This window comes from Melanerpes formicivorus, unplaced genomic scaffold (assembly GCF_026170545.1).
Source record: "Melanerpes formicivorus ecotype bairdi unplaced genomic scaffold, bMelFor1.0.p_v2 SCAF_10, whole genome shotgun sequence".
NCBI lineage: Eukaryota > Metazoa > Chordata > Aves > Piciformes > Picidae > Melanerpes > Melanerpes formicivorus.
In genome coordinates this window covers 19,202,778-19,218,115 of record NW_027142362.1, presented here as the reverse complement: position 1 = coordinate 19,218,115, position 15,338 = coordinate 19,202,778, and the positions used below count along the sequence as shown (strand labels likewise).

General features: G+C 40.5%; 1 protein-coding gene across 2 annotated transcripts in view; it reads left to right on the top strand.

Annotated features, from left to right (window-relative positions):
- Window positions 1-435: 435 nt before the first annotated feature.
- Window positions 436-15,338, top strand: part of VPS13C (vacuolar protein sorting 13 homolog C) — an 88,150-nt gene continuing 73,247 nt past the window's right edge. Inside the window, exons 1-7 of one of the 2 annotated variants that reach the window (XM_068144029.1) lie at window positions 436-632; window positions 2,228-2,271; window positions 5,223-5,265; window positions 6,047-6,142; window positions 6,858-6,959; window positions 11,523-11,585; window positions 13,660-13,767. In XM_068144029.1, coding sequence (XP_068000130.1) covers window positions 533-632; window positions 2,228-2,271; window positions 5,223-5,265; window positions 6,047-6,142; window positions 6,858-6,959; window positions 11,523-11,585; window positions 13,660-13,767 — 556 coding nt within the window. In that variant the 5' untranslated portion in view covers window positions 436-532. The remainder of the gene's footprint in view (window positions 633-2,227; window positions 2,272-5,222; window positions 5,266-6,046; window positions 6,143-6,857; window positions 6,960-11,522; window positions 11,586-13,659; window positions 13,768-15,338) is intronic. The other variant, XM_068144030.1, reaches the window with a different exon arrangement.

The following is a 15,338-nucleotide window of genomic DNA, read 5'->3' as shown; positions in this document are numbered from 1 at the left end:
AGGGCCGCCGGCACTGCCGCAGCGAGGCCCAGCGCCTGCACACAAGGCGCTAGGCCGTGCCGCACGCGCGTCCCGCCGAAAGCTGCACGGGGCACTGGGGTACCACGGAACTACAGTGCCACTCCGCCAGGGAGCGCCGTCTGCCGAAGTGCCTTTCCCTTCCCGCCGCCACCACGCGCGCGGTCACCACCGTGGCTGTGAGGCGCCTCCAGCTCGCCCAGCCCGGCCTTTCCTAGCCCAGCTCCCCTGCCTGAGCTCTGGCCTCGGGAAACGCGCCCACAGGGCAGTTGATGCTTAGGGTATACACCACAGACCCCTCAAGCCCTCAGCGAACGCGCCACCACCTCCATTCCCCGCCGCCCCGCCAGCCTGGCAGGCGCTGGGCCGCGCCACGCCCCCACCCCTGTCACCTGACTGCTGGGGCCGCTCCCGGCGCTGGTTTACGCCGCGCCCCGCCGCCCCTTCCTCGGCTCCCTACTCCCCTCCCCTGCCGGTGGGCCGCGGCTGGCGTGTGGTGGGGTCCGCCTCCGCCATGGTGCTGGAGTCGGTCGTGGCGGATCTGCTGAACCGCTTCCTGGGCGACTATGTGGAGAACCTGAACAAGTCTCAGCTCAAGCTGGGCATTTGGGGGGGTAAGGAGCCCCTTCCCTTTTTCGCCGCCGCACTGCGGGGCTGTCGCCGGGCGCTTCCTCGTATCGTGTCGGGGAGTCTCTCTGTCTGCGGTTCTCCCGTGAGGGACTGATGGGCTGTGGAGCCGCGGTCCCCACTGAGGGGTGGTCGGTCTGTGGGTTTGAGGTTCTCTGTGAAGAGAGGGCGAGCTGCGGAGCCGTGGCCCTCCGTGACATACGGTCGGTCAGTCTGTGGTCGCGGCCCTACCTCCTCCTCCCCTTTCCCACCGTGAGGAGCCGTCGGTCCCTTGAGAGAGACGGTTGGTCACTCTGTGGCCATGACTCCCCGTGACGGACCGTCGGTCGCTGTGCCCATGGCCGCTGTCCCCCTGTTCCTCCCTTCTTCCCTCTCTCCTCGGGAGGGTTGGGTAGTCGGGTCGGTCAGTGAGTCTGCGGCACCCCGAGGTGGCGGCCGGAGGCTCGGGCTGTGAGCGGCTGTGAGGGTCGGGGGCAGCCTGTGGAGAAGGTGGGTGAGAGTCATGTGCAGTTACAGGACACCGAGTTGCGTGGGGAGAAAGAGCAACATTAGGGACTCCCGTCTGGGCTTGGGTACTTGAGTAGCTTCCCAGCTGGGGCAGCTGTGCCAAGAGGCTGAAGTCCAGCGTGAGCACACGTCCCTCGCCTCTGAGTGCTCTGAGGCAGGCAACCATCGGAAAGCAGAAAAACACACCATTTTCTTTCTTCTCTTTCTTGAGAATATACTGTGTGGAAGCGTGAATGTGCTCTTGGGTCTGTCAGCCGCACACTGGAGTGTGGGGTGGCTCATGCATGGCGGCCCCAGGAAGAGAGGAGGGAGCTCTCCTTCACCTTTCACTTGCTCTCAGTGAATAGAATCAAACATTGCAGTTAGCTGTGCTGTAGGCATGCAAAACACCCAGCTGAAGTATTGTCTAGAGAAGGCTGGTCTTTTTAGGTGCCCTCCATATATATGAAATGAGCCTTTTCTTATCATCTTACTTTCGTTCTAGCCATGTAGTATTTTAAAATTTATGAATTATTAAAAAGATAATATAGCTCTGAGAATTGTAGCATTAAATCATAAAGAGGTATCTTATTTGTGCTTTTCTCAGATGTAATTCTGTGTGCCAGTGTTCCTTCTGGAAATCTTGTTATGTTGCTTGTGTCAGGAAAAATTAATGCACTTGAGAAGACAAGCATGCATTTTTGTGGCTCTGTGGTTCATGATTTTTCTGCTATGTAAAACTCATCAAAACAAGGTACAATTTGCCTAGACTACCCTACTTTGAAAGAGCTGTAATTATCATTCATAACAAATAATAAGAAAGATTTCTTCTTATTGTAAGTACATTTAGTAGAGTGGAAACATGCAGACATCTAAATTGGTGATATTTCTGTCATTTCTTCCACCATGAATTTTTGAATAACCAATGTTTAATGACTCTTAAAAACACACCCACATTTATTCTACTATTCTGTAACTGGAGCAAGGTTTTCAGATTTTAACCATGTGTACTTGGGAGGGTTGTAGGAGTGTTTCTTGTTCTAATTTACATAATAGTTCAAGTCCCTTATTCTGTACTTCCTTTTCTTCTAAATAGGTAATGTGGCACTTGACAATTTGCAGATAAAGGAGAATGCATTAGTGAGTATTCTAATAGTTTTGAACTTGTTATGTGTCTAAAAAATGTCATAGGATAATGTATTACTGTAGTCTCATGTTGCACAATAGATCACCTCAATTGGCTATCTGAAACAAATCTTTGGTTAACTGCTTCTGATTCTGCTTGTGTTATGGGAAGAGAAAAAGAAAGAGGCTGTTGGTGGAAAGGTAAGTGTGTTCCTTCAGAAGGGAAAAATAACGTCCAAGTTGTCAACAGAGATTTTTGAAGTAAATTTCCCAGTGTTTTATTCATGCATACCTATAGGGCCTGTTCTGGTATTTGAAGCTTGAAATGATAAAACTTTAGACAAGTTATTTCTGTGTTTCTGTTACGATTTTGGTCATCCAGTACAACATAAAGGATTTAATTTCTACTGTGAGTGCTGCTGTATAATCATAATTCTATTAAGTTGTGGAATTTTTTCCTTACTTGTATGTCCACCCACATGTTTGTATGTTTCTGAATGGTTTAGTAGATCTAATAGGTTTGCATAGGCTTGTGCGTTCCACATCACCACCCGCCACACCCCCTAGCTTTGGTTGAATAGGTGGATTTTCAAGGCCTGACTTCTGCAGATTGATTGATCTAATTGAAGTCTTATGAAAGGCACTGGTTCCTTTCTCAGTTTTTGGTGTGGGAGTGAAGGGAGAAAAAGTTCATGCTTCTACGTTAACTGATAAGATTGAAGCTTTCTATGCTTATTAAAATTATCAGATATTGAGATGTGTATCCCCAGAAAGTAAATACAGTTATCCAAATGATTCAATCTGCTCCTTCTAAAATACTAATGACAGAGTGAATGAAACCCAAGAAAGTACCCATATTCTTGTCTGGAAAAGAGTCCGGAACTCACTTCTGCGAGTTGAAAACGTGTTTGATTTTTATGGCTGGTTTATCTTCATTATTCTGAAGTTTCATATTTACCTGTCCGTTCCATTCATTCCTGATAACTCTACTTTAAAACTCTTGATACAGGTATCTTTTTAATCTGGTAGTTACAAAGGAAGGAAGAAGGTCTTATCTGTTTTTCCAAAGTCTTGTCTTTCATGATGGCAGCAAGGTTGACTACATTTCTAGCAGTTCAGACTTAAAAAAATCCACAGTCACATATGTGGCTGACAGAGCTGCGAGGGAGATAAGACAAATTCAAGGGTGCTTCTGCCTGCTTTACAGTTGCAATATTTAACTACTTGCTTGCTGAGAACATTTTTATATGTTATGTTATTTTTTCTTGCTCACAGTAAAAGAGCATTTCATTACAATGGAAGTTTTTTTAGACCTCAGCTAAAACTTAGGCTTTGTCATATGCAAAGTCAGCTTCAGAAGATGAATGTAAGATTTCTAAAATAAAATTAGCTCATAATTATTTCCAAAGTAATTCTTTGTCTCCTTGAGAAAATAAACTTATTTTTCCTCCCAAAATATATTGGAGACCAATACATGCTTTTACCTTTTGAGACTTTGTTTTGTGTGACTTCAGCTATAAAAATACAGGATTATAATGGGTCAGTTCTTATTAATGATCCTTTATTACTTTAAGAACTAGTATTAAAAAAAATCTAATTAATTTCTTGATGGATTTCTCTTTTATTCTGGATTCTGTTTATCAATCATAATAAAAAATGAATGGTGACAAATTGGCCTAAGATTTGTAGCAACTTGTAATGTTTCTCATATTATCAGTTGTTGCCATCAAAAGGCTTGCACTCTGAGCTTCCTGTCAATTTGTATGCAGTTGATCACAACTCTTAGCATCTTCAAACCTAGTACTGCCTGTTTCTTCTAAGTTAGAATCTGGAAGTGTTTTAAGTAAACAATTTTCATGTTAATATCAAACTGCAGTACTCTCATGCCTTTTAATTTGTGTTAATCTGTTGTCTTTATTCAACATCTTTAAAACATTTCTAGCCTCTCCTTCTCCTGAAAACTAAATTTTCAGGCTCAGACTCATGGTCCTGTCCTTTCAGCAGGCCAAACAGAGCTAGTCCACTGCAGAATTGAGTTGGGGGTCATAAACACAGTATTAAATGAGGTGTATTTAGTTGCTGGTATCCACCTACATGACTGCTCTTGGCTCCATGAAGAGCAGAGGTGTCTGCTAAAAACTGAACCAAACATACTACTAAAACTATGGAAAATAAAAACAGAAGAGAGACTTGGTTAATATCCATCTCATTTGGGAAGATTGATTTGCTTTTTATAATCTTTGAGAGTAAGACTTCAGGTCTTTGAATTCTGCTTAAATTATTTGAAAAGAATACTGAAATGGAGCAGTTTTGGAATCTTGATGTTTTAACTGATTTTTTAACTTTTCCTCTTATTTAATTTTTTCCTTCTCCCCTTTACTTATATCAACATGGACTATCTTTAGTATTCCTGTGGTTATATTCCTGGGTTTGCTGTACAGTATCTAGGCGAGATACTCTGTGAGGTTTTAGTTGATGGTAATAATTGTTCCCTTGCAACTTGTTACTCATCTTCATGAATCATGTTCTTGATGTTTGTCAGGCATTTTGCAGAGAACGTTTCAGCATCATTAGTGAGACTTTTTGTATGTTTGTAAATGCTAATTGTTGTTCTCAAAAAGAAATGATCTGTGTAGCAAATGAATAAAAATGTAAAATTAATTCATGTATAAAGTATCATGGTTTAGTCACCATTGGAGTGAGGTATTTTTCTACTTAAAGTGGAGAGTTGTCAGAGGTATGCAAATGTTTTAAGGCTTTCTACAAGCCTAACTGTATTTATGGATTCTTGAGTTTGTGTGAATATTGTGAATTAATGAAACCTCTGTCATATGAAGAACTATTTCTGTTCTAGAAGTTCAGTTTTGGAAAAAGAGTTTTAACATAAGTCAAGATAATAATTTTGCTCTATACCCCAGCTTATCTTTAAAATATGTGGATCTGTTTAACACTTTTTTTCTTTACAGAGTGAACTGGATGTACCTTTTAGGATAAAAGTTGGTCAGATAGGTAAGGTGTTTTGTGTGTGGCATGTGTTTTTGCTGTTTTGTGTCACTGTGAGTGTTAAAATCCCTTAAGGCCAGTCATGCATTTGAATTTCTTTTATCAAGCTTTCTAAAATGATCCCCTATGATTGCATTCGCTGTTGAGACTGCCACAGAAGTCTAATGTGACTGCAGTGGATAAATTTTAAAATGTTTTCTGGCAAGTCCTGTTTGTGTAACTTCACAGGCTGGTACGAAGAACGTGTCTGAGAGTTTCTTCCCTGATACATGCATGATCAAGGGGGCTGTTTGATATAGGCAGAATATGCATAGCTCTTTAAAGGATAAATAGAGATAGGAAGAATTTAAATAGGACTCCTGAAACTGACAAAGTTGCCAAGGGTTCAGGAACTATGGTTGGGTGTACCTTTTTTTTTTAAGAATTCCTTTCCTTAGTGGCCAGCATTGCTTTTTTTCACATGAAACAATTGTTGGCGACAAGTGTGTCTTCTCTGCTTCCCAGAGAAAATCATGTTCATCCCAGTGAACTGAACTACAGTCGTGATCTCAGGTTTTGATCTGAAGTCTTCTGACTCAAACTTCATCTTCTTCCTTAAATATATTTTCTCTGCATGTATTTTATCATTTCAAGGGCTTTGTAAAATGTTGGTCTCATATGCTTTCTCCTTACCTTCTAAGGTGTTTAGACATCAAAGTGTAGGGCTAATACTCTGATGCTTCAGGTGTTTGAAGTAAGCATAATGTAGACTTTTGTGTGGATGTAATTCTTAATCTGCTTTATCTAGATAAACTCACTCTGAAGATTCCTTGGAAGAATCTCTATGGAGAGGCAGTTGTTGCAACTCTGGAAGGCTTGTATCTTCTAATAGTTCCTGGAGCAAGTATGTAAACTTATCAACAACTCAGTTAAATACGGGAAAAGAAAAATGTCTAAGGGTACCATGTAAACGAAGATCTAATAGCAAGTAGTGAGCTGACATTTTTACATTTTGTCCCTCAGGGAAATTTCTAGACAAATGCTATCAAGTTAGTGGAAGAATGGTAGGAGAAAACCACACCTGTTGATTTTATGGAAATCTTTGGCTCTATCCATTTCAAGTTCAACTCGTCAGATTTCCTCTGAAGTGTTCTTGAGTCTGCTTTTCTGGCATGGTTTAGATCTTTTAGCAGCTGCATGGTGCAGTTCATTTGTTTCTAACTTGTGTCAATCAGAAGTAGTAATTCCATTGGAACTGCGGTTTCCCCCTTTCAGAAATCAGAACCTCTGATACAGTAAGAAAACTTGCAAGTTTCTAGAGTGTCAAATACATGTGCAGCTTAGAACTCTGCATTATACCGCACAGACCGTGCTTAATGGCCCAAATGGAAAGATTCTTCTGTCAAGTAATACCTAAATCTTGGAATGGTCCTTCTGTGTCTTACTGTGTAAAAATAACCATTTGAGAGGTTGGTTGCAGCTTTCAGCAATTAAACCTGGAGCAACCTTTGTGTCAAACAAGGTGTTTTGCAGCATAATGCTTAATATGGTGTGTAGTGCTTCATTATACATTCTTGACTTGACATTCAGGATTAATACTGTCCCAACTTGGTTTACAGGCATTAAATATGATGCAGAGAAGGAAGAAAAATACTTGCAGGATAATAAACAAAAAGAACTGGCAAGAATTGAGGAAGCCTTGCAGAAAGCAGCAGAAAAAGGTACTGACTTAATATTATTCCTCCACTGGAATTTGAGAGTTTGACTGTGCTATGAAAAAACAAGTCAGTCACAAAACAGGGCCTAATGCATTTTGGCTTTTTAAGTGTCTGACAGACTGTACTGGAGTATTTTCCTCTAAAGCTTGAAAGATATGTTGCTTGTTTTGTTTAGCATTTGATTATCCATTCAGGTTCAACTGGAAATGAGAATTTGATAATCTGGTATGTCTTTGTCTTTTTTTGTTTTTATTTTTCCTCTTAAAGCTTTAGGGTAACAGGACCAAAGGAAAATGGTGTTGCATGAGGCAAGTGTTACCTTGCTTTAGAGCTTCAGTAATAGATATTCAACAGTGGTTTAGAGGTGTGTGTGACAGGTAGTCCTTTGCTTAAAGGAAGCTTTAAGGAGAGTGGTAAGGTTTGTAAACTTTAACTTCAATACTAATGGTTCCTTCTCAGTTTCTGCTGTCCTTTCATGATGTTCTGCATTTTTACTGGTTTGAGAAATGTGACTCTCCTGATCAGGAAATAATGCATGACACAAGGAAGCAATTGAACTTGAGTATAGGAGACTTTATTTATGCTTTTGATCATTAAAAGTGTTTAAGCTTTTGATTCAAAGTTAAAATAATTGGTCATTTCAGTCCAGTTAACTTGATTTAGGCTTTGTGGGTTTTTGTTTGGTATTTTTATTCCCCATAAAAACTACTTTCAATAAAACTATGCTATAGGTTAGGCTTGTTTGTGCAGAACCAACTGTACCTGGTAGGGAAAAAAGCTATTAACTGAAGTTTCTGACTGAAGTGAGACCTGTTAGTTGAGTGGTATAATGGTGAATATGCTTCTCTAGGATACCTGTAAATGCTGCATGTCATTTACCTTGGAAAAGTTACTGAAAATGAAATAATGCTTAGGCTTGGAAAAAGATACTTTTATTGTAGAGTCGTTGCTTGCTTAACTGTCCCCATAGAGAACTCTCTACTGCCTTGTTGCTATTTTGCTTGTTTCAGAGGTACTCTTGCCATTTCCTTGAAATGGCAATCAGGCAATCCATTTTCTAGAATCGTAGAATCCACTAGGCTGGAAGAGACCTCCAAGATCATCCAATCCAACCTATCACCCAGCCCTATCCAGTCAACTGGACCATGGCACTAAGTGCCTCATCCAGTTTTTTTCTTGAAGATCTCCAGGGACGGCAACTCCACCACCTCCCTGGGCAGCCCATTCCAATGGCAGATCACTCTCTCTGTGAAGAACTTCCTAATATCCAGCCTGGACCTCCCCTGGCACAACTTGAGACTGTGTCCCCTTTTTCCATTGCTGGTTGCCTGGGAGAACAGACCAACCCCCACCTGGCTACAACCACCCTTCAGGTAGTTGTAGAGAGCAATAAGGTCTCCCCTGAGCCTTCTCTTCTCCATGCTAAACAACCCCACCTCCCTCAGCCTTTCCTCACAGGGCTTGTGTTCCAGGCCCCTCACCAGTTTTATCACCCTTCTCTGGACATGTTCCAGTACCTCAGCATCTCTCTTGAATTGGATGGCCCAGAACCGGACACAGTACTCAAGGTGTGGCCTGACCAGTGCTGAGTACAGGGGAAGAGTAACCTCCCTTGTCCTGCTGGCCACACTATTCCTGATACAGGCCAGGATGTCATTGGCTCTCCTGGCTCCCTGGACACACTGCTGTCTCATGTTCAGCCTACTATCTACCAGCACCCCCAGGTCCCTTTCTGCTTGGCTGCTCTCCAGCCACTCTGTCCCCAGCCTATATCACTACTTGGGGTTGTTGTGGCCAAAGTGTAGAACCCAGCATTTAGCCTTGTTAAATCTCATCCCATTGGCCTCTGCCCATCTGTCCAGCCTGTCAAGGTCCCTCTGCCCTCCTACCCTCTAAAAGATCAACACCTGCTCCTAACTTGGTGTCATCTGCAAACTTACTGATGATGGACTCAATCCCCTCGTCCAGATCATCAATAAAAATATTGAACAGGATCACAATGGCCTATAACTGATCCCTGGGGTTCACCACTAGCGACTAGCTGCCAACTGGATGTGGCACCATTCACCACCACACTCTGGGCTCGGCCCTCCAGCCAGTTCTTGACCCATTTCAGAGTGCATCTGTTGAAGCCATGAGCTTCCAGCCTTGCCAGGAGTTTGTTGTGGCAGACAGTGTCAAAAGCCTTGGTGAAGGCCAGCCTTCCCACCATTCACCAGGTGGGTCACCTGATCACAGAAGGAGATCAGGTTGTTCAGGCAGAACCTGCCCTCCTAAATCCATGCTGGCTGTGCCTGATCCCTTGGCCATCCTGTAAGTGCTGTGATGGCACTGAAGATAACCATAACCTTGCCTGGCACTGAGGTCAGGCTGACAGGTCTGTAATTTCCTGGTTCCTCCTTCTGGCCTTTCTTGTGGATGGGCATCACATTGGCCAGCTTCTAGTCATCATGGACCTCTCCTGTGAGCCAGGACTGTTGATAAATGTTGGAGAGTGGCTTGGCCAGCTCATCTGCCAGCTCTCTCAGCACCCTAGGATGGATCCTATCTGGTCCCGTGGACTTGAGAGGATCCAAGTGTCTCAGCAGGTCCCTTCCTGCTTCCTCCTGGATTACAAGGCAACTATACTGGTCCCTGGCTCCATCTGCCAGTTTGGGAAGCAACTGGTTGTGAAGACAACCTGTCCCACTATTGAAGATTGAGACAAAAAAGGTGTTAAGTACCTCTGCCTTTTCCTCATCTTTTCTTACTGTATTCCCCCCTACATCCAGTAAAGAGTGGAGGTTGTCCTTGCCTCTTCTTTTGCCGTTAATATATATATATATATAGAAACTTTTTTTATTCTCCTTTAAAACAGTGGCCAGTGTAAGTTCTAAATAGGCTTTTGCCTCTCTAATTTTTTTCTGCATGACCTAGCAATGTCCTTAAACTCTTCCTGGGATATCTCCTCTTTTTTCCAAAGATGAAGGAAGAAGCCTTGCTTCATTTCTTGCCTTCAATATGCCAAAAACTGTTATGAGAACTAAGACAACCAATGTGAATGAATTGTGTGGCCATTAATTCATACTGGGGCAAAGGAATATTCTTATAGGTTTAAGTACAAAGGTTATGTAGGGCTTGGTTGTAAAGCAGCAGTGTTTGAGGCTTTATTCTTTGTACCACTAGCAGTAGGACGAAGTGATATTATACCAAGAAGGATTTAATCTGATGGACACTGCTTGAGAAATTTCAGTTCTGGAACTTCATAGAATTAAGAGTGTGTCTGCACACCTGAGACAGCTGTGGTTTGGTGGTTTGTGGTTTTTTTTTCCCTCCAAAGAAACTTACTGCATCTCCAGCATTTGTAAGGCTTTTGGAAAGAAAAAAAGAAAAAAACATATTTATATGTGGCTCAATGTCTTGTATGAAGAACTACAATAACTAGAATTATATCTATGTTATGCAGTTTTAAACTCTCAGACTTGTTAAGGGAAAGCTAGAGGAACATTCAAAATGGATTGGTTTAAACTTTATCTTGTCAGTCATACTGCACCGTGGTCCTTCTGGATGCTTCCCAACTTGAGATACTGTGATTCTGTGATCATATCTCAGTGGTAGTTATTTGTGTTTCTGATCTTGTACTAGAGTATCATACTTGGGAGGACCTGTATCATTCTTGTACAAAGAGATTTCTGGTTTTTTCTGGGTACATAAGCCTTAGGGCCTATGGTGCTTTAGTGCACCATAAACTTCTATGAAATTCTGTTCTTTCTGTAGGCTTTTAAGAACACACATGACCTGGTAAAAATCTAGGCAATATATTGAATAGAAAGTTAACAGGGTTCCAGAATTCTCAGTCATATTTACTTTTAATACCTCTCTTGATTTCATACTTTCATTTAAGAGTCTTTGAGCATAAGCTGTTCTAGCAATATTTTGGTTTAGACATCATATTGTAATATTGAGCAAAATGGTGATGTCACTGTGTGGTTAGCATAGAGTGATGTGCAAGTAATAACGAGCTGAAAAAACAAGTCCTTTTAGTGATAAGACTAAGGGATAATAATTTTAAACTGAAAGAGGGTAGATTCAGACTAGATACAAGGGAAAAGTGTTTTACAATGAGGGTGGTGAAATGCTGACACAGGTTGCCTGGATAGGTGATAGATGCTTCATTCCTGGAAACATTTAAGGTCAGGTTGAATGAGGCTTGGAGCAAGCTGATCCAATTAAAGATGCACCTGCTAGCTGCAGGGTGGGCTTGGACTGGATAAATTTTAAAGGTTCTTTTAAACCCCAGATATTCCACGATTCTGTTTCTTTTCTGTTTTCTAAACTATTAAAATCTGTCAGTATCAAAACTTGTATGTGGAGACTAAAGTTTGCAGCTCTCTTATTTTGCTGGTTGTAAGTAAATTGAAGTTGCATAATTTCCCTAGGTACATAAAAATAACTCTGGCTGTCAGATATTTAATGGAAATACTATTGTCATATGAGTTTTCTACACTTGAAATTAAGTCAGGAGCTGATTTTCTTCTTCTAAACAAAATGTATTATTTTTGGTTATTTGCTGCCACGTGGACCAAGGCACTCATTCACAAGATTCCTTGTATGGGTTGGAGAGTCTGATTTACAAGGACCCCAAGCCTGGTGGGTATGCATGGTTAGTTCCATTTTGCATGTGTTCGATGGGCATGCAGCTTACATTTTAAAAAACACTTCCCAAAGCTGCCAAATGATGAACAACACTTGTTTGGTAAGCATCCACATATTGGTGGTTCTAGAAATATTATTTAAATGATTCAAGTGGAAACTTGAAATGACTAGTCCTTTTCTTAATTGAATAGCTGTTCAGCCCATTTGGAAAGATTTCCTTCAGCCGTGTTGAGCTCAAGAATGTTACAAAGTGCTGATAATGATCTTCTGTAGTTTTAACACATCGTCTTTTGGTGTCTTTATTTGGACTGCTGTCAGGTTAGACAAGGACTGTTTCCACTGAAGGTCAAAGGAACTGTTACTATGTTGTTCTTGCTGTACTTTTTCTCTCCACAAACCAGATTGTCAGAAGTTTCATCCTTAGCCAAAATTACTTAGTGAGCATTTATCTGAGTGCAGGTTTAAAATGAGCTTAAAGTTATACATTTAGTCTCTCCATAGTAAAGGATGTGGGTAATCAAAAGGAAAATCATATTACCATAGTTATGTCATACATGGGAGTGGAAGCCTGAGAATTGCAAACTCAATACTAAGTAAAGGAAGCAGTCTTTTAAAAATCTTTTATAGAGGGTGACTTGTACTGTTAAAAGGAATTATAAAAAAGGAAGCTTTGTTGGCATAGTTTTGCCTTTTTGTTATTTGATGGTGGGGTGATCACCTTACCTGCAAGACAGGTTGAAATCCTGGCAGGTCCTTTCTCTGCCTTTGTTTGAACAGGCACACAAGTTACATAAAAATAAAGTTGTTCCCCATAGTTAAGCACAATGTTGCATTTCTCTCCTCCTTGCTTTAATGAGATAGACCCTTCTTATGCTACAACCTCTTAAACTTATGTACAGGCAGCCCTACTGCTAAGTTTTTACTGTGTGTGTCCAGAGGAGGGAAAGAAACAATGCAACTCAGCAAACTGGTGTTCTTGAGAAATGTGGAATTTTAGTTCATGAAATGGTTGTGATTGTGTGGGTCATAATTTGTGTGTAGATAGTAGAATTTAATTTCATACAAAGCTTTTAAAGAGTCATCGTTTATGTGTGCCCCTTCTGCAGATACTTCTATTGATCTTTCACATCACCTTCTTACCAGCACAAGAATCTTATTTCAAAGTGCTTCTGGGGGTTTCCATGTACACCTCAAAGATCTTAACCTGCAAGTTATGACCTTGTATGATAGAAGCTTCTTCTGGATTTAAACATCTATGGGGTTTTTTATTTCTTCCCCTGTATGTATATTAACTATTTGGTTGTGGCAATTATGTCTTTGAAGTAACTAACTGAAAACAAAAAACAAGCAAACAAACAACAACAAACAAAAAAACAAACAAAAAAACCCAAACACCTGGATTACAGAAAAAATTACTTACCACAGTTTCTGATAAGCAGTTGTGGCTCTGTTTTTAGCTCTCATGTGTATCCCTGATCTGGAATTAGGTTATGCAGTGCACTCATGAAGACATCTGAGTATATGCTTGCTGAGAAACCTGGCAATTATTTGCAATTCCTCAAACTCTTGAAATGTTACATAAGAAATATATTGAACTGAAGGTAGTTGTATTATATACCTTAACCTAACAGTTGGTGGGACAATTAATCCCACAGAAATTTGGATACTTCATCAAATGTTTTACTGTCTGCTTAGTCTACTTGGGCCTTGAACTTCAATGACATCTGAAAAAACCAAACCCTTCAACCCCACCAAAACAAATCCAAACCAAAACAAATCCAAACCAAAACAAATCCAAACCAAAACAAATCCAAACCAAAACAAAAAAGAAAACACAATGAAAAAGAGGCAAGGCTTCAGTTGCTTCATTGAAAGTGAGTTTAGATATATGTAAATTATGAAAAATAAGATTCTGTGCTATGAGAAGTAACTGCTTCCTTAACAGATCTGAAATACTTTAAAAGCTTTTAGTGAGATCTTACTAATATGTTCTGCTTTAAGACCAACTAAACTTTCTGCTGCCTTCTATCTCTTCTTCTGCTTTCTAACATTTCTGCTTTGCTAACAGGAATTTTATCCTTTTCCCCAAAAAAAGCTTTCACTGAAAAAGGACGTAAGCGTAAAAAGTATAAAAAGCATTTTAAGAGACCCTTTAAAAGTCATGATCACTCAAAAGGTGGGTAAAAGAGATAGCTTTTAACTTCTATAAATACTTGTTTTGCTTTATGTTTCAGTTAGTTTTTCTTAGTCTTAGATGGGCATCCACAGATACTTTTTTTCTTACATCCCTTCTTCCCAACAGAAGGAAAGTTTCAGGAGGCTCTTTTGTTATTTATTCATTCTCTGAAGAGAGTTATCTGTAGCATTTCCAACCAAAATGTATACACTCAGTAGGCTGATGAGTGGCACTTAACTGTGACTGTTGGAAAAAGTACATGGGGAAGAGATGTCTGTCTAACTTATATAATGTTCAGTAACAGCCATGTAAAGTAAATCTGATACTGTACAGATGATATAGCAGTGATCAGTCTTTTTAAGCATGTTTTAGCTTCTGTTCTAAATAACTGGCATAGTGTTTTAATGGATACTTTAAAGCAATGAAATAGATGTTTTTTCCCCAAGAGGATAATCTTTGTCCATAAGTACTAAACTGCAGGTCTTTGGTATGAGCATGTGATTAAGAATGGGTTGCCACATCCCACGGAGTTGTATTGTTGCGTGTTTGATCTTGGCAGCGCAGACTTGGAGTGAAAACTTTGTGGGGACCCTAGATAAGCTTTGTTAGGCATCAAACTTCTATGGCTGCTGGTAGCTGTATCTGGCTGAAAAAATGTTAAGGAGTTGTCTGTGTGTACTTGAAGGTCATGAAACTTTGATAAGCACTTCTGCCTTTTTTTTTTTTTTTGCCTTTTTTTAAATCCGTATTTTGTTGGTTTCTGTTAATGGGGAGTGGGAGTTGTGAGAAAATGATTAATAGGAGGAAATGTGAGTTGCATGTAAAGTGGTATAATGGTTTTGTTTCTTATGAGTTTCTAACTCTTTGCTTGAAATCAAATGCTAAAACAGTGTTATATCACGTTTACTACCAAAGTCCTTTCATTTTTAAGGAATTGCCTGAATCTTTCCAAGAGCTTAAAAAACCTAAGAATACCTTATCTTTATAGCAAGATGTAGAAAGTTGTATCTGTGATGTTCAGCATGCATTGCATATAAAAAAAGTTACAAATGGTTAAAGTAAGCTGAGAAGTCAAACTTGGAGTGCCACTCTGAGTTCAGTCAAAACTTGTAGCCCTTATTTCTATTTGGATAGCCATGACTGTTTCTTCAGCATGAGCCATCTGTAGAATTCCCAATGAAAATGTAGGAGCTTGGTAGGCTGATTAGTGGTGCACACTGGGATAGCCACTCTGTAAGGTGGATGCTGAGCAAAATAAGGTAGCCTGTATTGAGATAGCTAGAGGTCAGGCATCTCATCTAGCCATATTTCAGTCTGAGATAATATTTTTAGAGTTATGTCATTAAAGAATGAGGGATTGTAAGTATTACACCCCATCCCCCAATGCCACACCTCTACACTTGTACATTCATCCTGTGTAGGGTGCTGAACTTCCCTAGATGTGCAGCTTCTGCTACTCTATCTTGTTCAGCCTAAGTTCATGTATCACTACATGGCATAGCAAAGTATCCAATACTGACCTAGCTTTAGTAGTCACAGTGTAAATCCTATATAGAAGAAATGGAATATTT